This window comes from Spodoptera frugiperda, chromosome 20 (genome assembly GCF_023101765.2).
Source record: "Spodoptera frugiperda isolate SF20-4 chromosome 20, AGI-APGP_CSIRO_Sfru_2.0, whole genome shotgun sequence".
NCBI classification, from domain to species: Eukaryota; Metazoa; Arthropoda; class Insecta; order Lepidoptera; family Noctuidae; genus Spodoptera; species Spodoptera frugiperda.
The window spans coordinates 272151-296594 of record NC_064231.1 but is presented as its reverse complement, the minus strand read 5'-3'; the positions used below and the strand labels follow the sequence as shown (position 1 = coordinate 296594).

General features: G+C 33.7%; 1 protein-coding gene across 3 annotated transcripts; it reads right to left on the bottom strand.

Annotated features, from left to right (window-relative positions):
* Positions 1-19: 19 nt before the first annotated feature.
* On the bottom strand, positions 20-24444 carry LOC118262137 (elongation of very long chain fatty acids protein AAEL008004). Of its 3 annotated transcripts, none has more exons than XM_035573284.2 (10): positions 23937-24444; positions 7693-7747; positions 5679-5753; positions 4951-5033; positions 4760-4867; positions 3532-3615; positions 2777-2833; positions 2073-2315; positions 1759-1911; positions 20-1670 (listed from the first exon to the last, which is right to left on the bottom strand). In XM_035573284.2, exons 3-10 carry the CDS (start codon positions 5740-5742, stop codon positions 1527-1529), a joined length of 936 nt encoding a protein of 311 aa, XP_035429177.1. In that variant the 5' UTR covers positions 5743-5753; positions 7693-7747; positions 23937-24444; the 3' UTR covers positions 20-1526. The 3 variants fall into 3 exon arrangements, with proteins under 3 accessions (XP_035429177.1, XP_035429179.1, XP_035429178.1); XM_035573286.2 differs by lacking the exon at positions 3532-3615 and adding an exon at positions 4018-4098 and having other exon boundaries at positions 23937-24188; XM_035573285.2 differs by lacking the exons at positions 7693-7747; positions 23937-24444 and adding an exon at positions 5862-6016.

Sequence of the window (24444 nt, the reverse complement as noted above, 5' to 3'; positions counted from 1 at the left end):
GAAAATGAAAGTATTCCAGTAATATTACACTTATAGTTTAATTGCATATTTTTGTATAAAAATTACAATAGGTACATAAATTGATTTCTATATGATAAATGAAACAAAATTTATATTTACAAAATGGTGAGCTTCAGCTGCATGGCTGCTAACAAAAGCAGAATATTCGGAGTACAAAAAGCACCTTTAATTTTGGTAAGTACAAAACAAAACGGAAGACTAAAAGGAAGTTTGAAAGCTACTGCTATAAAACCCGTTATCGATTTGATCTAATATACATAATTTTGGTATAAATAAAAGATAAATTAAACAAAATAAATAACCAACACAACCACTTTAGTGTCATAGTAATCTAAACCTAAATTGAACATTCGGTCGAAATTAAAATACAGTTTGTTGTACTTAAAATAGAAAAAAAAAAACTAATAATCACGTCAAAATAAACAACAATAAAAAGTTGTCATCGAAATATTAACACCTGTGTTATAAATACACAAAAAGGCAAACGGCGTTGATAAATCATCATGTATATTCAATTTGGTGGCTTCCGCCAAAAGGTATAAAAATCCATTCTGATCTAATCGTGAATAAGCCTTGATAATCATGAGCTTGTAAAAATACTGATCAATACTTAAAACTAAACACTGATTCTTATTAACATTTTAGCACTACAATCAAAGCTATTATTTCCTATTTAAGACTATTCCATTGAACATTTTCGCTGCCATTAACTTTAAGCATTTATTTAAGTATTCTATAAAATGTGTGGAACTCTATCATACTATACATTATTGCGTTTCACATTGTTATTATTGTATATTTTTGAAGTGACCCAATTAGGTAAAGATTTTAGATGTAACATAATATAATTACAATTAACTACAATTTCATATTCATCTAATAACATTTGATAAAATATGGTCATGTTTTCGAATTAACCACACATCAAAGGTAAAGTACACTGGCATCTTTTATTCTGTGAGCAATAAGAGCGACTTTCGCAGAGCGTTACCATTGATGCGAGGTAAACAATTAAGTATAAACTATAATAACATTGTTTATAATCATTATAATCTAGTGAAAATGTTAGTTTTAATGTTTACAAGCTCATAATCATAAATAATATTATCTCATTTAAGCACCATGTATAAACTACATGTGTCTGTAAGTATTATGACTGTATTCTTTTAGAGGTCTCTAAACTCTAACTCTAATAATAAAAGTATAAAACGCTATGCGATCACAAATCTAGCTATACATTTACATCAATAAAATAAAATTTACACCATTGATACCGCCTAACTGTATGTACACTAGACAAATCACATGTACCACTACTTCTAGGGTTATTATTGACGAGGCGACGTGGCGAGAGGCCGGACCTGCGCTCGCGCATCCCTCTATACATCCGACACCTTTACCCCGAAGGTCCACGCATTAAATAAGAAATATTAACGTCCCGTAATAATTTCAGGCTATGAATCACAGAGTACTACGGAATGCTAAGGTGGGCGCCTTGTCCGCCGTCAGTTGCCGGCCGGCAGCACGGTACGGGACCGCGCGAACGTGCCGTTCGTGTGCCCGTTGGTGAAGCCGTTCTTCAGCGAACCGTTCTTGTATGTTATGTCTTTTATTTCTGTCGTCTCTGGTTGAGGTGATCGGGCGCGAACCTGGAACACAACAGATGTTTGAGTAATTTATACCAAAGGTTGAGTGAACGTTAACGGAAGATAATAAAATAAAGGTGGTTGTACATACCTTAGGTTTGGAGTAGGACTGGTTGTAGAAGTCTTTGAAAAGGAAGAAGAACATGACGGCGTGCATGCCGATCCACCAGACGAAAGCGCGAGGGTAGTCGCATTCGATGAACAACAGCTGGAATGCATGCACCATAATGCCGACGAATTGAACCTGGAAAGTAGCAAGAGAACGTTTAAGTACATCAGCTGACACATTAAGGACCAATTAAGATTATAATAGCACTTTAGATAAAGTCACATTCCTGTAATAGTCATATTGATGTGGCCGTGACAGTTCTAAAATTAGGTGAAGTTGATAGAGATGTATCGTACCATTTGTAAAGTAGTGAGGTACTTCTTCCACCACAGGTATTTCCTCATGTGGGGTCCCATAGCAGCCAGCATGTAGTAGCTGTACATAATAATATGTACGAAGGTGTTGAGCAAGCCGAAGAATGTGGAATGACCGCCAGGCGTGAACTTGACGCCGAACCACACTGACATCGGCATCACGCCGTGGTGGATCACGTGTAGTGTTGATACATGGTCAAACTTCTTTCTCAGTACAAAGAAGATCTAGAAAACAAAGAATAAGTAGATATAACGTTTTAATTTTTAAGTTGAACCTAGTTTAATATGTAAGATAACGTCATGTGCGATGGTAGCTAGTGCAAATATAATAGCACACATTTTGAAATAACGAGCAAAGCGAAATCCACGTGAAATGAACACAATATTGCATATATAATTTTATCAAAGTTAAGAATCCTTTTCGCGAACCTTTTTGTGATAGTACAAGATATGATATCGAGTATTTCCAAACGTACTTATCACATAACACACACCGTGATAACGTTACCTACTTTAGATGGGTTCATTTCAAGTACGACTAAAATATTGCTAAAATCTGTATGGAGGGCAAAATGGTTTAGCAAATAACGACGATTTTTGCGTAGATAATTATAATTACTGTTAGGATAGGTGCTTTAACTTTGTAGACGAACAGATGTATGTTTAAGAAACAAATTAAAACTTACCGTATCAAAGAATTCAGTGAACTTGGAAAAGTAGTACCACCAACATGCGTGAACCATCTGAAAATTGCATAACAACTATGAGATTTTGATTTTTTTTAATTCATATTCAATATTTCAATGTTATTGAGACGAGAGGAATATAATGTACTAATTTACGTTATTTCATCAATCTAAGGGAGAAAACCAAATAGCAATTAAACAATATCTATTTAAGCAAGCACTCTATGTATAGTATGTGGGTATGTCTAGTCTAATTGTTATAATTATAATATAGGTTGTATTAGGTAAGTGTTATCAATACTTGATAGACATGCGTCATGAATCGTGATGGATAATGATAATGATGAATCTGAAAATTACTGATTAATTGATGTTAATTAAATGGGCGTGGTGGTGACGATCGATGCTGATGATTTCAATGAATACTTAACTAAATAGCTACTGTATAGGCAAAAACAAAATGCTTTGCACAACGAGGGTGGACACGGTCGAATTTAACGTGGTTAATTAAGTACCTTGGAAATGTTTTAGTGCTAATGTTCCAGAAGTATGATCCAATGTGAATAGGGGAAAAGAGATAAGAGAATAAGAACTCATAAATGACTCAAGTAATAAAACACAAAGCGTAATGAATGTACATGTAGGTAGTTCAAAGGCAGCTTCACACAGATATTTATGTTGTGGTGTAATCAAATACGGTATAGTGTAGCTTTGGGGAGTTGGAACTAATGTTATAAATGGAAGTGATAATTCACCCTCATTGTTTGTGGATGTTTGGAGTGGTCGACCGGCTGACATTGAAAGTTATACCTGCCTGTGAACCAGCCAGCAGCTCCGATCTGAAACAACATGCCGACACCAGGCCCTTATTTACATAGTTCGCACATCACCGTATGTCGCGTTTCAGTACGCTGTTCAGTACTGTTCAGATGTTAATGGAGACATGGATTAGCGTAACAATGTTGCACATACTTAGTTGATACTTTACAATGTTACAATTATTATCTATTAATATGTTAGTAGCAGTACAATCCAAATACGTAATCATTTGGATGCTTATTTCTATATTATATACCTATCTTAGAATTATTACCATCTGCACCTTGTAGCTACTTTTACAACATACTGCTGCATTGCTAAATAAACACAAAGATGTACTATATACAGTGAGCAAGGGTTAGTTATCTTTGCTCTGAATCCAATCCCCGGAGCGTAGTCGAGGACGCCTGTGCATCACTTACTCTAATAGCTTTGGGATTGTCTGTGTAGTCCACAGGTTGGCATCTAAAACTGTAATGATTCAGCCAGCCCCCCATCATACTCTGAGTATTGCATGACAAAAAAAAACAAAACATTGAAATGCGCAAAGTACAACACAATTTTTAAAATTCTTCCTAATTTCAATGCAAGTACAAAATTTTTGACTCTCCATGTAATCTGATTTCATGTTTCGACTCTATGTATATAGTATTAATGAAGAATCTATAATTTCTATATCAAGAAGCAGTTACAATTACAGTTCAAAGGAAATATTAGTATCTGAAAGCTACATCAATTGTTAGTTAAATTATCAAATATTCAAACATCTGATTAGATGATAACAATTTGTTTTCTCATTGAAACTCAATGAAACATCACAACTTACAAAGCTAAATAAATATCAGAAGAAAAAAATAATATTTACCACACATCAGTCTGAAATACACACAGTTTAGAAAAAAAGAACAAATCTTATAAAACACAAGTGTCAGTGATAATTACTAATCTAACAACTTGGTGCAGTAAAATATACACAGTTGCAGTTATTAATTACAAAGTGTAATTTATATTCAAGCAAAACTAAGGAAACATTGTCACCTCTAAACAAGTAATCAAATCATTACATAGTAACAAAAGTACTTTATAATACTTGTTTTAAACTATAAAAAGTATTGTGTCATAAAACCTTTTTTACAACTATTGTTAATTGAATGTTAATCTTACCTCATAAAAAAGCCACGCACTGAATATTACTTGTAAGAAGTTATATAATATTAGAACATTTTTTAGTTCATAGGGTTTTCTATTCTCCATAAATCGTGGTCCTAAAACCTGAAAGAATATAAGATTTAAATTAGTTTTATGGAGGGACCTTTAAATTTCTATAAATGGTTGATAGAAAACAAGTTAAATACCTTGACTAGATAGACATAGCTTAGACATATTAATAATGTAGGAAATGGGGAACTCATCAGGAACCATGGATTTGTCCTAGGATCTGAAAAAAAAACAAATGCATAAATTTTTCCATTCAACAGAGATATTGCGTAAAATATATTCTATGTGTATTTATACAATAATTATACAATGTATGTAAAATAAATAGTATAACCATAGACAAATTTGTTTCTATATAAAAATCTATTTTAGTGGATGTGTTAATTGTTGTGATTGGACAAAAGGTGCATAGAGTAAAAGCTGTTTAGTGGGTCATCTAAAAATACTTGTCTGTTATAACTGGAAGTGTGTTGGCAGTGTTCGGAGATATGATCAGTATCATGAGATAAATTTGTCACACTAGTCATCCTTACAGATATGGAACATTTTATAAGCATCTATGTTTATCTGATCACACTGAGTTTACAATATCAGTAATGTTTGTTTTATACTAACAACCCATTTCAACAGTTCTCTTCAAATATTTTTCTAATGATATTTATTTTATAATTTTTGTTTTATATTATTAATTTTTTTAGTTACATAGGAAGCAGATAAGTGTACTTATTTCTTGTTAATTATAATAAAAATCATTTAAAGTTTATCTGTACTCTTCTGAATATTGCAACAAGAGAGCAAGTTCCTGGGTTGATTTTAAAATAAGATTTTTCATAAGGTGTGAAGTAGATTCTAATATGAAACTTACCTCCATATTTGTCCATATAATATTGAAAATCGCTTATAGCTTGTAGCATTATCCCTAGCGCCATTGTGTCGATTTCTGAAAATAAATTTAAAAATAATTAAAACAATTGAAATATCCCCCTAAACGTCAAGACCGTTCCGCGATTATGTCAAGTGTTTAGTGATATCTTTTTAGTGTACTGACCGAATAATTAGAACCACTACACGCGTATCAATACATTATGTACGAAAATTGTTTAGTTATTATTTAGACAGTAATATACAATCAAATATTTTTTTATTTCATCGAAACGAAAATAGGTTAAGCAGGCTTTGGCGTACTGACAGACGGTAGCAGCGTTGCAGGAACAGGAATGGGAAATTTACCAAAAATTAACTCAACAGATGGCGCCGTAAGTTCTAATGAGAATAATGAAAAAAATAATATTTCTTCAATAATTATATAAAAACATCTTCAATACGAATTTTTATTGAGGAAGAACTTAAAGTTCTGTAATCATTTTGGGACTAGAATTTTTAAATTGCTGGATACCGTAAAAATAATTAAATAAAGATGGTAGAGACATGTGTAAATAGTTATGTGAGGTTTTAGTTTTGAGTTTTTTACACACATCTTTCGTGGTATTTAAATAATTTATTGCATTTCAACGTTAAAAAAATGAAATGAAATTATGAAATAGGACATGTGTGTGCTAAAAACCTACTAACGGAACGCAACTGTTCGATGGTCGACATCGGATATGTCAACCCATGATGTCAACAGCAAGAAGAGACATATTAAGTCTAACGTGACATTTGGTGGGACATTTAAAAAATGGAACAAAAAAATGACTATCAAGTCTCAATCAGATATTAGAATTAATAATAATAATTATTATTAGAATTCTTACTTAATTTCGGAGTGTGTGTGCACTATACCTACACTATCGGAAAAAATACATCAAAAGTGTTGTAAAATGTGTCATTAGTTCACTATATTAAAATTGCCTGTATCCTATGCGTAGCGGAGTCTAGGCTGCAAAACCTATACATATGAATTTGACAATACTCTTCTATTTTCTATTTAAACTGCTTATAAATACGATAGATATCGGTAATGTAGGAGTCTAAAGCTGTGGGTAGAATACCTACATCTACCTACTCACCTACCTACTAGAGTTAGGTTCCTATGTAATAGCTATATTCGTATGCAATTGGCCAATCGGTATGCTCCAGGTTAATTGGTCTATTACCTATACACGGAGAGTCTTACATTACAGGGTCAAGGTCAAGGTCAAGGTCACATTACATTTTCAAAATAATTCGTGTATTCAGATGGAGAACTCGTGACGCTGTTCACATCAATTTCGGCAAAATTTGTAATTATCTTTATAATACATATTAAGAACCTACGTGACGTGAAACAGTTAAAACAATGGACCGTTAAATATCTTACGTAATGGCACCTAGCTACCTGCTGTGAATGACATGATGTGCCTACCTTACCTACAGGTACCTGTTGAAGTATAAACACACAACATTGACGATAGTAGTTGCGTCAGTTGCCAATAACTAATAGAAGATTAATAAACTTTTTATGGTCTGAATCCTTTGCAAATATATCCTTAATTTGATATTAAGTATACCTAGTACCTACATTACTTTGTTAGGTTATAATGGTATCTACCAATTTTCCTAAAAATCTAAGCATCGATTGTTTATTTTTTACAAAACGCCGTTAGCCTAATATTTTTGAGTGGGTAAGCGATATAGATAATATAAATCTAGATAGCAGTATGCTCATCCTAACCCCTTTATGAAAAAATATCAGGTTTATCACTGGCTTATCGTTAGGTACATACACACACTCAACTTTCTCAAAATACATGTAATCTGACTAATAACCTAAAAGTACCTAATAAATTGGATCTAATTCGCTTGGTTCTTGTAGCATTTTCAATAGAAACAGCAAAGATTCTATTTTTCAGCTGGGTTTCGATATTCTACGTTAATACTCAAAACTCGTCGCTACTCACCTTAAACTAGGTACAATTTTCCGAGGCAATTTTGTCTTCCGTTCGCTTAGCTTATCTGAAACAAGAAAATTACAAATTGATTAACATCGTGCAATCAAAGAAAATTGTACTTTCCACATTATACGTAAGATATCAGACAGTTTAAATAACAACGTTGTCTAAATAAATATATAGATACCAATATGTACCTAGACATGAGTAGTATTTCTTGAGAGCTACGTATAACGTTTAATATTCATATCTTTGTAGATAGCGTTAGTGACGGTTGCCATGCCAGTTGGCTGCAGACGACATGTGTATGCTAGCACTAGCCAACCAGTTTTACTCGATAAACCTCTACAATTGGCTCGGGCCCTGATAAAATTACATTAAGCATCTTTCGTTCTCAGCTTATGTAACATTCATATTCATATTCAAATGATCATCATATTTAATGGCACCTATGATCTAGTCGAGCAACATAATAAATAACATTGGTTTTAGTGGGTAGCTACAGTAAATAATATGGCACATGGGCAAACACGAGGATAACGATAACTTACAATAGGTTCCAATAAGAATTTCAGTAACATGAAAGTGAATCATCAGTTAATTTACATCGTAATGTTCGAACACTGCAATGTCAATGAATGACGTTATTCATTGTTTCAAGGAATCTCGATGGTCAATATCGTGCAATTAACGGTTACATGTTGCTAGCAGTTACAGTGTCTGTGCCATGTTCACGTTTAGTACGAAACTACAAAACGTAATGCTTTACGTACCAAATCACGTTGTGTAGCGTGTAACCTTCGTATTATGATAGTCATGTGGTGCTCGTTTCGTTCTAGTAAAGATTTGTTGCACATTACGCAGGCTTGTATATTCAGGTGATATTTTTAGTGACCTAGTTTATGTGTCTACACGATTCTTAGTGATAGGTGGTGATAAGATATCGAGTTTAAAACTATACGTATGGCGGGAGGTGTAGCCGACGTGAAATTGTGAGATTGTCGTCATTCCGAGTCATTTTATAATGATAACAATTATTATCTTAGTATGAATACGTGGCATTTCACAATGAATGTAAGATATACATTAAAAAGTTGTAGTATTAATAAACTAGTTTGGAAGAAACGTTTCTTGTATTTAGTAGATTTTTTTCTATGTTAGGTATTCAGTAAGTTGTAGGATCAAGGTGCAAAATTATTCACTTGATTTAACAACCTATTTACTTTTACATAAGGCATGAAGTAGTAATGTTATACATTTATTAAATCAACATATCATCGGAGAGCCAAATACTACTTATCTACTCATTGTAGTTCCCAGTTCGTGAGTAAACACACGAATTTGTTGAACATTATCATTTAATTCTCAAATAGGTACGTAGATGTAGGTAAATAGGAAGACATAGAATTTGTCAAGTTGCTAATTCATCATTAACATTTATAATTTAGCTACGAATGTGTTTGTAGGGTTTTTAATCTGTAATTATTTAAGTTCTAGGCACATATTTAAACATCTCTACCTAGTAGTTAGCTCCTAATTAATTCACGGACAAGCCTACCTAGATTAAACATTTCTAAACCTAAAAACATGTGGTAAGAAACCAAATAAGAACGCCCTCTTAAATTTGCAGTTTGACTAATTACACCTTCCACATTGAATGACAGGCACGTAGCTCTACGGTAGCGTAAATATTATAATAGCAATAAAAATATATGTTGGGTGTCGAAACTACCTATGCGTAATGAAATGACATTGATCATACAACTGGAAAATTTGGTTAGCTCTTGCGAATTGGTGCAATGAGCACGAGTAACTAGTGAGCTAGCACGTGCAAATTTAATTTTTGCTATAGTGATAGTCGAGACTTTACTCATGCTTTGAGCACTTTTATATAGTTAAAGTATTGAAACTTGGAGTGTGGAAAACCTAGTTATAGTAAGGAATAAGATTATCGTCATATGTATATTAAGTGTAGCAAGTCCTACAGTATGTTGTAGTAAGCAGCCTCAAAAACTCAACATTTCGTGTTATTCAAGTATTGCGTTAATCTCGACATTGAACTGTAGTAGTTTTCCTAAAAGTTATTTATAGTAAACAAAATGCATTGAAGCGTAGAGATAGCGTAACATCAGAGTCTAGTGCTAACGTTATGTACTTACTTACTTCACTAATGTGATGTAACTTTGGGCTTTAAGTTACCCGATGACCATAAGCTATGATTTGAAACAGTGAAATTATCGAACCTTATATTATTATGATCATAGCATTCGTTTTAAAAAACTGTTTTTTTTTTTTTTGTAAAAATTGTGACCGTGGAAATTACCTATTGCAAACCTCCTACGTAAATGAGCCTTGTAATCCAGGCAACAGGCTCTTACAAGTTATTAATGTCTATTAGGTATTTATTTATTTATGCCATATGCAATATCTAATATAAAATTGAAATATAGTCTTAAAATATTTTAATTGCATTCGAGTAAGTATATATATTTTAGTATCTGTTTCCGCTGTTTCATCAGTTTAATACTAAATTCAAATGAATAAATAAATAAATAGAGCGGATATAATAATAATTAGTGCTACGAATTCATTATATGGTTGATTTCAGTTACGTAAATCTAATGTAGATAGTAGGTAGGCAGGTAGAGCGCCAGGTTGCTATGAACTTTGATCTGATTACTGCTATCTAAACCAAACTGATAGGCGGTAGGAAGATAGACATATGCCAACGTACGATTAATATAAGTATTCTGTCAACAGTCATTATATTTGATTTTGAAACAGTTAAAAATCATATTTCACTGATTTAAATATGCTTAAACTATGTACTTATATAAATATTTTGAAATCCGCATTTTAAAGAAGTTGCGATAGTGTACACGATTCTTTAGTTTATCTAAGAACAAACACCACTTATATCAGTGTGAGATATCTTTTATCTCACATATTAAGTAACTACAAGTAATTAGACAGCAATAAAATTAATTAATTTCAGATTTATTCGTGTAAGTCGCTTATTAGGTTGATAATAAAACTATTCAATCAATTGTTAAATCAATTCCCCGATTATCCATGTTAAAAACTTATTTACACTGTGATTAAATGGATAATTACATTGTATAGGCAATATGATATTTTGATAAGGCGATATAAGAATTGTGTAAGCGGTCGGCAGTGTTGTAAGAAGAATGCGTTCGTTGCAACACATGCGACGCTCCACAACTCGTACAGAGCAAGTTGCAGCAGATCGCCGGTGACGGCCGAAGCTGTTTGTTCATGTACCAACTGACTATTGCCCTCGACTTGATTTATGAACGATATTAAAATAAGTATTTCCCACAAACAATTTAAAAAAAACCCTAATATTGCATTGTGGACTCCGCCCCCGCTTAAAAAAACAATGTTTATAAATTTTGGCGATGTAATTCGATTGCTATCAATTTGTACTCACTCCACAATTTATCGGTGAAGGTCACGCATCCGAATTCAAGGCTGTGTCTATGAATGAACGATTGTAACATCTAGCAGTGAATGGTTTTCAATCTGCTTAGCTTAGGCTTAGACTTACATCACGTGAAAATGAATAGATAGGTATGTATTTTAGATCCGAAGTGGTAGAGGATCATCTTATTAGAATAGAGGTAATATAATTTGTTGTTCTCATTAGACGGAGCAATCGCCTCGTGCCTAAGTGGGTCATTGGCTGCACGTCGAGTTATGTAACACTAGCAGTGGCTTCGCGAGGCACTCGCAAGTGCACACCGCTACAAACCTCTCCTTATCATGAGGACATTCGCTATTTCAATCGTAACCAGATACATTAAACTAGGCGTGTTAATCTTTACCGCTATGCTATTGCTATAGTTTCAGTCTAGTGCTTAAGCAACAGTGATGCGTTACTTATTACGTGTCTAATCCATTCTAGACGAATCGTTTAACTTAATATGAACGTATTCGATGATTTATCTTTGTAAACTTTTACATAACAGTCTGCTTAATATGACTGTACAAGTAAATTGTATATTACAAACCTTGGTACCGAGATATTATGCAAGTGAAGCTATAATCGTGTTGGGAGTTGGCAAGTTGTTAGTGTGCTTTGTCCGAACATGCTGGTTGTTGTCAAACAATGTTGAGGCAAGTAAGAGTAGGGTCTTTGCGTTTGACTGACTACTCAGTGGTTGGGGGCCTGAGTGTACCTTACAGGCCGTTGTCGTCATGGCCGTCGCGTGGGAATACACGTACTTAGAATTCTAATTACATTTACATTCCTACTGTGTTCAGTGTTTAATGTAGTTATTGCCTCCTACCTACAAAGAATCGATCGCATAATAGGAATTCTATGAAAGAAGCGAAGATGTCATCAACACAAAGATGTTACCGATCGATTGTGTTCACAAGGAAAATGGATTGTCGCTCACTTACGTTGAGATTACAAGACTGGCGACGTAGCTAAGTGCTAGTGTTGAAACTAATGACTGCACTATTTGTAACTGAGTCCAACAGGCGGCGCTACGTACTACTGCGAGTACTTGAACCAATAATTTGTAGTAATTATTAACCAAATTGCATGTCGGTAATTTCTAAAATGCAGCTAATGATGTTTAAACATTTTGAATATTTTTTACAAGACTTGTGACTTTGGGTGACGCGTGTGTCATACTTTATGATACTTCAGATAATTTTAGCCACAATTGTGTATTAAGAGTGTGTACTTTGCAATTACTCACTAACCTGGGAAACAATAGTGCGTGGGCAGTCGTCAGACGATTGTGGGGAATACCATATTATTGACATTCTTGTTTCGTCCAGATGCGTTACACGATCGGCAGCCAGCCATATTTATGAGATTTAATGAATTCATTATATTATTACTTACAGAATAAGATATTAAAACAAAAACGTCAGTTCTTCAATTTATAGCTTTCAAGCAACGCTATAAATATGCATTTGTAACGCGTGATTTGATTTATTGAACATAATAGATAGAGTACTTAGTTTTACTTTATTGTTTCCGTTTTACGGTTGTTTTACCAAAGAATTTCAAACCTATACCGTATATATTAATATATTTCGTGTAATAAAGGAAGGATTTATTGTTATATACTGAAACTTCGAAACCTAATCGTACCCTACCGTCCAATTGTATATAATCGAAGATCGGTTATATGAAATTCATGATTTAACAGAAACTCCATTTTAATCCACAGATTGTGGATTGAGATCTGTACATTAATTTCGTGAGCCGCAAGAAAACAAGTCACGATCCGAACGTCAAAAGTAACATTAGCAATTATACTGTTACTTTTAACTAATAGCTATTATTTGCACACGTGCAATTATATGCACTATTGTCAATAAATACCGTGATCGAGTATCGAATCAGAATGTATTCTTTGTTATTTCTCATTCGCTCTGTTTCTCCTTTATCGTTATCAGGGTAGGTACCTATTTCCCAGCGTCATGGTACCTGACATTCATTATTGTTAGCCACTGTTATACAACAGGTCAAGTAATTAAGATTTCATGATAGATTATTCCACTGAACTTTGTCTTTGCAAGCCATAATTAAACAGTAAACTACTATTATTATTATACTAGTAAAGCAGGATTATAAGATCTACATGTTTATTGGTTGTTATTTCTGAGAATATGGAATATTATTACCTATCTAATGAAATATTTACTACCTTAATGCAAGTTTGTATTAGGTTATAAATGGTGATTTTATAATAATTAACTAGTTGTTGTTACAAACAAGATCTACCAAGTACAATTGTCTAGTCCACCTCGTTGTTATTGCATATCGTAAGGACTATAAAGTGCATACCTTTTTTATGGGATAGGAGGCAAATGGCAAACGAGTAGACGGATCACCTGATGTAAGTTGCAGGAGTAACAGGTACGTTGCCGGCCTTTTAAAAATGAATACTTCATATCGATATAGAGAAAAATACACTATTTGATAGATTCCTTTAAAAAAATATGTTGTCAACATTATTCGTTAAAAAATACTCATTGAAATAAAAAGGAACATAAGCACACTCCTCTTCAGTAACATATCGTGTTTAAACACCTTCAATTATGAAATATCTACAGTCTGAGTACTGATTGTATTTACAATGTAATTTCGACGTTGCTAAATCGTCTACAGGAAAATTATATCAATGGTCAATCAATTTAAGTAATAAAACCCAGCTGTGAGGTGGAATACACATAATATGTTATAACGCCGACTGAATAAGTAATGTCTGTCTTAATCTGAAACAATTGTATTCAAATAGTAACGTCTGTGGTTGCTGTATCTGTTGCGATCGGTCGACATTGACATTGCCGACGCGTCTGCACGCTAGCCGACGTCGAAAATTCCGCTTTGTAATTGAAAATAACTTTCATTGAAATGTATCGATGCGGAGCCCGGCTCGAGAAACGTGAAAGCATTTCAGAGCGCCCAGTCTAACTTGGGAGCTGGTGGTGCGCTGCTTGTGATGATAAAGATCAGTTGTTTGTTAATTGTGGTACATTTACATGTAGTTCTTTATTGTTCTGCGGCTCAAGATACGTTGGTGATGCGACGCACGAGAGTAGCGATAGTTCGTCTCATATTGTGTGCGGTTCGCGACCGCACTTATTGTAGCATTGTATTAAATTCACGTTAACCTTTTATTGTTTTAAAAATATAAATATGCCACTAATATCACTATCCTTCTGCGTGAGATACATGTACTTTGTAATATGGCTTAATACATAACATAATATTGTGGCTGAAACGCTAGCGGTAAAGAATCTGTGTCTGGCGTCACAAAAATGTGCCCTTTTGCGGGTTATCAAACAATGATAATATTCTGACATATTTACAGTCACGTGGTTCAATATTTTTTTACAATATTCTTTCTACTTTACATTGGCTCTGGATCAAGTAATTATTGTAACGTAGATCTCATTATTCCCCAAGGAAAAGATGCTTCCGTATGAAGTTGATTTATGATTGATATAATCTTATTCATTTAAACACGTCGCGTATCAACTACGTGTTATTGTGCTAAACATTATATTTACACTAATACTTAGTACTGTCTGCTAGATTTTGAGATGTAGGTAGAAGATCGATTGAAATATTTAATGGCTTATAACGATGACATAATGTTTTTAGATACGTATCTGGCGAAATGACGAGTATAAACAGTGGGTGTTTGTAAACTATTCAATATAATGCAACAACAGGGGCATATTCTAGGAGTTCAGTTATGTTGGATTTTGTGAAATAATGGGCACAATGAGCTATTTCACGGTCCGGTTACAGTGGTCAGTTTACCTACGGCGCGTTACTACGAACGCTACGCGGCCCGTAAATTGTAGCAAGCGGGGCCCGAAAGGGCGCGAGGTCGACCTCCGAAAGCACGTGTCGACATTAGCATTTTTAGTGGCACACATTGATTCAAGATTCAAGTGTAAAGCTGGTTTCGTGTGTTTATCTAGCACATTTTCCTGTATTCAAAGAAAATTTAAATAATGTGTCTGTTGTGTAGCAAAAACGTACCTCTATCTTAAATGATCATAAAACATACATATTTGCCAATTAGTTATTATTCCAGTTTTTTTTACGATATATACCATTTTTTATCATGACCAAGGAACGTGTAACGTTCAAATTTTATCTTAATTAGAGTGAATTATAAAACTATGAACACCATTAACAATCCCTTCTTTGTTATTCAAAATACTCACTAAAAATATTACTGTGAAAAAATTACTTACTTACAACTTATTAAAGTTAAATATCAATGATATTCAATTTGTAATAAGAAGTACTACTGTAAGTATGATATTATGGTAAGTAGCCTCGGCATCGATTGATTCACCGAAAATGGTAATTTTCATTGTTCGCGCATCAGACGCGTTGTATTAGGAGGCATTGTCAATGGGTAATTGCTTGATAGGTGTTCGTTTCATTGTTGTCATTACATAAATATTAAATAACACCTTCACATATTGCAAGTTTTTGTTAGTTTACGTATTCACGTTCTTTAATTTAAATGATTTCGAGGTAATATTTATATTAATATTTGCAATAGTCAGTAGGTAAGTGGATAGGTGACCTTTACTTATTAAATTTATCTGCTTTGTCCGCAGCTATAACGTTTCGTCAAAAATCTAAAAATTCATTGAGACTGATGATGCCTAGTAACGGCTGTCAAGGTCACGCATATTTAATATGTCCGGTTTGACTGGTAATGGACTGTGCTGAATTGAACAAGGGATCAATCTACGCAGAATATATTACTAATTAAGGTTCAACCAACGCTAGCAACTGCGAATAGATAATAAATTACAAAATAATAGCTATACTGTTGTAGACACTGAATCTAGACTAACATGACATCATACTACAGATATACTGATGAAACGCTACGTCGCATCCTCTTGATCTCCCATTACGTGCACTTTGCCCAACATAGGGTTATCAATCTTCGGTAATGTGCGGCAATCACATGCAGTTGCCAAATATAGCGAGTGGACGATGTTCCGGTAACGTACATCGTAAACAGTAGCAGCAACAAGGTCGGTAAACGTTGATAACCCTGAATCATGTTCTGCAGACAAATACGGTTGTCGCGACAACAATGACCATTTGTCATCGGAAATGTAGTTTCAGTTTTCGTGTCAATTATGTCAGTCTGCACCAAATTCCTTAAGGTTGTAAGAATTTCGAACGAAATTTATGGAATCTTTACGTTCTTTATTTGTGATCGGAAAATAGTTGAGTTAATAAAAATGATTTGACCTTTACAAATGCGTTTACACTAGTATTCATAGTGCATGACTAATATAGGAAAGTGTTTCATAATGCACGCAAAGGACGAATTGCCATAAAGCGGATTTTATTGATTTTTGACCCTACCTTGCGATAGCCTTTCTGCCCACATTCTTATAATAGAAGCAATTTATATGTTTTTGCAATGTATTTATACATATGCGTGATGGTGTATCGATTATATTATTGAGGAAATATAAAACATAGGAAATAGGTATAACAATTATTGTCTTAATAAATACCTGATTTGTTTTAAGTTGTTTTGGTTTACGAATTTGTTGAAAAACAAGTGGAAGACAATTTTAGTAGCTATACAAGTGTCTAATATACCTACGATTGTTTTGACGTGATTTTTTTTACTGAGATGCTATAAATAAGCGGGTTAAAATTATACACGTAGAAAAAGTTAATTGAATGGTCAACGCCATCATTTGGTTAGATGGGTATTACCTACGTGTAATCATGACCTTCATATCAATGAAAAACTTTTTGTATTTTTCTTATTTACATAAAAAAAAGGATTTGTGTGAATCCCATTGTAGTTTTAGCTTATATGGTCAGTTATAGCTTTTAGCGGTTCTTTTAAAGGCAAGTACTTTTAAACACGTTAGCTAGCTACATAAGTTCTGTTGCGGATATAAATAATATGGTATTTTCGAGACCATTATATATTTTTTGTTTGATATGTCAGATAAAAACTGGCATGGAAAACACCAGAGCGGTGTAATTTATTTCATCAAACCGTACTTCGCCGACGGAGCCTGCAATTATTACCATGCAGATTGTTTGTTTATCATTTTAGTTTAATAATCTTTCAAAGTATGAGGAATCATTATCGTCTATACATTGGAGATGTTGATAGGCTGTTGTTAATTGTGTTATGAAACCTTGTACATTTCGCAAATGGTATGTATGTATATGGTCTCACTCTGAGTAAAAACATTCCATATTATTTAGAAAGATTTGTTTGTTTTTTTTTTCGTTTGATTGAATAAGATTTTTTGAGAAAAAATATCGAACCGAAGCGAAAGGTTTCGTACGTTTGGTGATAATTACGAAAACCTAAATAATATCTAAGAAGAGGTGGAACGTCTGGCGTTACGCACGTAATCTGTGCACGCAGAAAGTGGAGCGTAGAGCAATGCAACTCCCGCGATCTAGACGCGCTGCAGTTCTGTATCTAGTGAACGCACGACTCGCCACGAACCTAATAAACCTGCTGTACCCTACAACAACTTGTTATACAATTGCAATAACTTATTTCAACAAAAGTGACAAAATACACGCAGCGAAATAAACCTTTGATGAAATTAGAAGGGTTTGTGCGTAAACTATAAGCAGGTATGCACATTATAATATTTATTAGATTGCAAAACTTTAATTACAGGTACACGCCAAATATTATGGAAACTTTTGTTATTTCTTGGTTAATTATATAAGTAATTATAATTATAAATCATAATTTCACGTTGTAAAGGGGTTATTTATTGCATACGTTTTTATGTAAGTGTTAGTAGCTCGTTTGTCGTTATTGCTAATTTAAGCCTTTTGTTTGTCTGTTTATTTTATTGTACATATCAAGTAAATAGATAAAAGTAACACAATAGAATGAGATCATAAGGGAGAACAAATAAATGGTCACGTAATGGTAGTGAATGTGCAGTGATTATCGTTTATATGTGACATCCACTACATACAAATGTCACATTGTTGTCATTCAGTTGCAGTTGCCATTGGAATGACTTATTGAAGAGTGTTTATACTGTCCATACATCTGGTTAACAGTCTTGGTGGGACTTTGTTAAGTAAAACTGGTAGACAAGGTATTAACAAAGTAATTTTCCTACCTTTGTAACACTTTTCATAACTAATTAATTGCGCAAAGAAAAACTAATTTAATATTTCATATAGGGTGTAATCCAAAAGAAAAAAATAATGTGTTCTTTGTTGGTGAAATGGCTGCGCTGTATGATGCGTTTGCGCAACACCCGGAGGCAACACACGCGACCCTGAACTCAATTCGGCCGCGATCATTTTGCAACTAATCGTTGGTCGCTGCGGTGCGATGGACGTCGCCGGCGCAAATGTAAACATTTGCAGGCGTGAGCCGAACACGCGAGGCCGAAGTGGACGTGCTCTAACACTTCGTCCACCATTAAATGACTATCCTTGCTAAACGTAACGCTGCTGGCCATATTCAAATTAAACAACTTAAAGCCTTAAACAGATCAAAACTGTTGATGCGTGACTATTTTCAGTAAAAAGTCGAATGATACATTAGTAAATACTTATGCTCCTCCTAGCGTCAGCTTATAACCTTATAAAGAGATTTTGTACGTCAAGATATTTATTTATTAAATTAACACATGGAAACTTGCCATATTCCAAACGTATACATTATCTATCGTGTTAATTTGAATTTACAATTTACATAGGAGTGTTACAAGTATAACATTAGATCTTTGCGTGATATATCACAATTATGATTGGGACGTGACGATCTGCGTGTTTCTCTAAATCGTTGGAATTTCCAGACATTTTAATGATAACTCAAATATAATGTTTGCGTACTCAATTGTCGATGTAATTATTGTTCTATGATGGGTTAAACATATGAAATACTTAGTTACCAGCCTTACACGTGTAAGATCGGAATCAGCTAAATTTTAATTTTAATTACCAATTACAATTTTCTCGCTTATTTTCCTAGAGGTATTTCAATTTTTAATTTGGTAATTAAAAATTAATCGGTTTCCACCAGTCTCATATTATGTATTATCTCCTGTCTGTGTATGATTAAAATTATGCTGTATGCCTATAAGTATACACACATTATGAATCTAAATAAGAAGTATAATACAAATTACATTCACAAATTTAACTAACTGCGATTAAATTAAGTATCAAAACATTATATTATTAAAGTATACAAATGCGATCGCCATCAGTGAATTATGTAAGAACACAAAAGTTTTGATAAAAATTGCGACACGACCTCACGAAGAGCAAACTATTACGTTGGTAAGACTTATTATCACAGTACTTGTGAGTATAAAAGATTTTGAATGTCAATGCCAACAACCTCTGTATCAGCAAAACGGATATATGACCTTACACGAAGGTATTTCCAGTATAAGAAAACCACGAAATCGACATTGGATCTTTTGTGAATGTTTGCCGATTGATTCCAACGGTCCAACCAATCTTGTCTGACTAGACTTTGGTTGGGTAACCTGTTGTATTAATTAGCTAATTCGTTTTATGACGCACGTGATACACTGCCTTCCTATATTTTTTAGGTATCATATCTAATAATCTAAGTAAAATGTTTTCGAGAAACATTCAGACATTTTTTGTATAAGTATTTTACGAACAAAACTGTAGGTGAATAATTATTTTTTTTTTCATTAATTGATGCAAATTAATAGTCGACAACACAATTGTGAATTTATGTCTTTATAGCTGTTTAGTTTTAAATTGATCTAAAACAGGTTAAGAGCTGATAAAATAATTTGCAGCAGACAATATTGGAATTAATAAATCATTTCAACGATTCAAGATTTTATTTATATTCAATTTAAAATAGGTATTGTCACATTTGATGCACTGCAAAAGAAGAAATCTACTTTATACATGTTCTGTTATTAATAAAAGACGTTGCGAAATATTTAAATATTATGCTCTCTCTGGAGCCGCGTAGATCGAACTAGAGCAAGATGCAAGAATTAAATAAATTGCAAATGTATGTTTGATACGCATTTACTACTAAACATCTGAACCTATTTTGAAGTGTTTTATACAGATATAGGATAAGTTTAAGATGTCAAAGAAATAACAATTAATTTAGATAAACATGTAATTTGGAAAATTACAGTAGACATTAATGATATTATCTAATAACTTCTTTACATCGTCGAGACCTATTGTGTATTCTAGACGATAGTGTTGAAACATGGCAAGAATCATACAAATCAAACAGGATCTGTCTCATCATGGTGCTGATTACCAGGTTATTTTCACATTACGAGCGGTAGGTACATCACTTACATCGGTGCTACTCTATGTAGGTGCAAACAATGAAGGCTAGTGTAGGTCAGTGGTTATTTTCTTACACATTGTTCCCTGATTTGATATAATTATTGTAGTTTAGATAAAAATACATATAATTACGCGTAACTTAATGTTATGACTGCTATTTTATCTAGACATAGACAGGTGTTATATTAAATATAGCAAGCACTTTTCACTAGTTATGTTTATTTATTTATTTATTGGTTTGTCTACAATTGTTACACATACATTTACATTAGGTATACAAGCACATATGTTAATAAATAGCCTTTGTGTACAATATTACTTGACAAACACAACATTCACAAAATACATGGATGACAAGTTAGTCCACTCTTAATTATCAAAATATTATCCTATATAATAATAATATGAGTCCTATATAAAAGGAGGTGAGTATATGTATTGGCATACACTGGATATATTAATATTATGATATAGTTTCAGGATACATGATATTCTCCATGTTACCGAGACTTCAGCTCGAAAAGCAGGATTGGGAACGGCGTGCTTTTTAACCAGTAAGAGTTAGTAAGGCGGGAGGAGTCTTTCTCAAAAAAAGGTTACATGATACTATGGAGATTTAAAAAAAAAATTCAATCGGAAATTTAGGTATTGGCAAAATCTTATAATAATTATTCTTGGTATAATCACTTTTAATAGCGTTTTGATATAGTATACGATTTTGATATAAGAAAATAAAATTACCTACTTACTTCTTACTTAGCTAATGAAGGAAAATACACGACATCTGGTATCATGCAACTAGTTGCACTAACAAGTCTGATACTTATTAAGTTTTCCTTTGTTTTAATGAAACCATTGTATACAAGTGGGAATTTGTGAAAGAAACTCCTTCAATTAATTAAAGCCAATATCTATAGCTACGTACAATTATAATGTCAATTAAATTTATGTTTTAAACTTTTAAATGTCACGACTATAATTACAATTGACACAGTGTAAACAATTATTTATTTTATATTCCGAGTATTTTTTACAAGAAGAACGTAGAGGAAGGTTATTCATAAGTATATCTTATTACGACGTTTTGATATTATTCTTAAATCAATAATTTTTCTGCGAATATCTGATGATTATTATTACGTCATGATTATGAACATTACGAATAGCCAAAGTGAAATAAATCTTTCTTTGCCGTGTACACCTGCATGTTTTGCAACGTAATAAACTCAAAAACAACTAAACAGATTTTGAGATATGTCATTGAGGAATAAATCGTTGAAAATGTAGAATACAAATTAGACTATCAATATTTTTTCATATTGAAAAAAAAAAAGAAACCAGGAAGGATTATATGTAGATATATGTTATGTTAATTATATTTAAAATGATTTTATGGTATTCATAATAATTTATTATTTTGTGTCAACTGTTTTTATACCTGCTAGACTCGTCTTGTATTAAAAAATTGTAGGTTATAAAAAATCTAAAAAACTAGTTGTATTTGTGAGTTAAATGTAATTAGGTCTGGTTCTGAGTTAGTACCTACTTCCGAAATATTATCGGCAATAAAGGCAGATAAGAAATACATAGAAGTTGATAATGAACTAACGTTGGAGGAAAAATTGTAACGTTCAACAAATGGAATAAAGTTCAAAGCAAACAAATATACAAAAAGCAGTTTTTAATAGATGTAGAAATACCTATATATTACCAGTTTTGAATCCAAACGTTTGGTGCATTCTTCTAATGTTAGTTTTTGCAAAGAAGCTGCACATTTGCGAACAGATTAATTTTCAACGTGACAATTAAACAGTTATTGATATATTTATCTCTATATTTGGATATATTAAATTTCCAAACATTCCGAAGTGAGATAAGAAAGTGATTTATTAAATGCAAACAAGTGTATCGGGCACAGGCCAGGGTCCCTGACGTCAATGGACACACGAATAATGAAAAAGTGTTACTCGCTGTTCTTCATTTGTGCTTAGCTGATTTATTGACCTTCGGACATTTCCGATGTTAGCTTTCCTTGTAGCCTTGTAACCTACCATAAATAATTACGTGTCGATCGCAATGGTCCTTTGATTCAATTAAGCAATTCAATCTCACCGAACTACAATCTCTCATACACTTTTCACCTCCGACACTCTCTTGGTTCTTATCAACAAAATAGTTATATTGTATACATTTTCGATTTATAATCATTCATTCATAATATCGATTATGTTGCCGTTTATTATAGTTTTATTTGATAAGTTCATGTTACGATTGCAATTGAATTATGTAGTACCTATTAATGCACATTTTGACACGTACCTACCGTCATTCGAACACGATCTTCCTATTTTTATTTTAGTCACGTGAAGACCGATACGGGAAGGTCGTGGTATAGGCAACAATTACTAGTGTTGTTATCTTTCAGAAATGTTTTAAACGTGATTAATGTATGACTTGCTTATCAAGATCTATAGATGGCGATGATTACGATGTATTGGTATGTAGGTGAGTTATCGATAACGTATAGACGCCGCTGATTTACAGATTATCAAGCATGTGGATATGGTGGTCCTCGATGACACCGTGGTTTGGTTTCGTAGTGAGCCCGCAAGGGAGGCATGTTAATCTCGTGTCATGTCAGTGGCCAGGCGCGGTGACCTTACGTCACGCGCCTACCGCTTTGCGCCGTCACACGCGTTGGGAATACTAACACCAACAGATCGCCTTGGTGGATCCTTGGCTTCAAAACCGAGCTCCTTTGTGAGTAGTCTGTTGCATGTTTTCTACGATTCAGTCCACAGTTAATGTTTGTAGTACTATCAATACAATTGACATACCGACAAGTTGATAAACTTGCATCGTAAAAGCGGATGTCATTCACTGTAAACTTTTCTTCTGGAATTATCATTTCTGTCACCGACATTTGAATGTGAGGAATGGTAATTAAACTAGCAGTATCCTTTTCTTTAAAAATGTACTTCATCTAAATTGACTTCATTTGATCTTTACGATTTGACCTCCGATTGGGAACATGAGTCTCTGTGAGCCTAATTAGCGCCTGTCAGCTGTGGGTAACGGTAGGAGGTCGAAATCGCGGGAATCATTTTGGACTTGACATATTTAGTTCATTTGGTCATAAAATTAATTGCTTAAGAATTTCACAATTTATTTGATTAACTTACACGATAATTTTGATCAACATGAATCATTTGCAGATTATTTAAAAAGACACGTTCGTAAGTAGTTGCTTGTACGTGCGTAAAAAAGTAAACGTTTCAAAAACCACATTGTGTGACATTTTATAGGCTGTCGGTGTCTTAGCGTATGATCAAACTTCTTTGAGCTCATCACATGATTCAGCCGACGACGCAACTCGTTTAGATAATATGATTAGCCTCACCTGAGTGATCGATCTGTCAGACCGGCGAGGTCCTATTTCGGCAGTAAGTCCTCCAGGCCGAGTCGTACAAGTGCACATTCACTATATGTTAGAGTCGGACAGCTGATGTCCTGGTCAGATTAACTAGTGTATGGGTGGGGGCGCGGGGTTGCGTGTGAGCGTGAAGTATCGCGTTCGTATCGCGGCGCGCAAAAACGGCGCCTGCGCACGGCGTACAGGTGAGCTCGGTACTGGCGGCGCGCGCTGCCCCCGCGCGCTTTTATCACATCGCACTTCACACGCCTTCAACTTGACTCCTCATGTCATCGATTTGATGATTTACTAATATCGCACTATATCGGGTATTGATAATGAAGCCGGTAACTCGTTTTTATTATTTTTACTCCTATTTTACATTAAGTGTAGTATAGCAATTACTGTTGTACTACTCAATTGTAATATTAGTCCAAAATGTTCTCCTTGAGTAACCATTCCAGAGTGAGCAGTGTCTTTGAGCTCGTGGATGACT

Bases quoted from the DNA above. Each gene is read 5' to 3' on its own strand.
- LOC118262137 (XM_035573284.2), bottom strand. From the start codon at position 5,742: ATGGCGCTAGGGATAATGCTACAAGCTATAAGCGATTTTCAATATTAT. The intron at 3,616-4,759 runs GTAAGATTAACA...ATGTTGTTTCAG, and splicing joins GTGCGTGGCTTTTTTATGAG to ATCGGAGCTGCTGGCTGGTT. The intron at 2,834-3,531 runs GTGAATTATCAC...TGCAATTTTCAG, and splicing joins AACATCCACAAACAATGAGG to ATGGTTCACGCATGTTGGTG.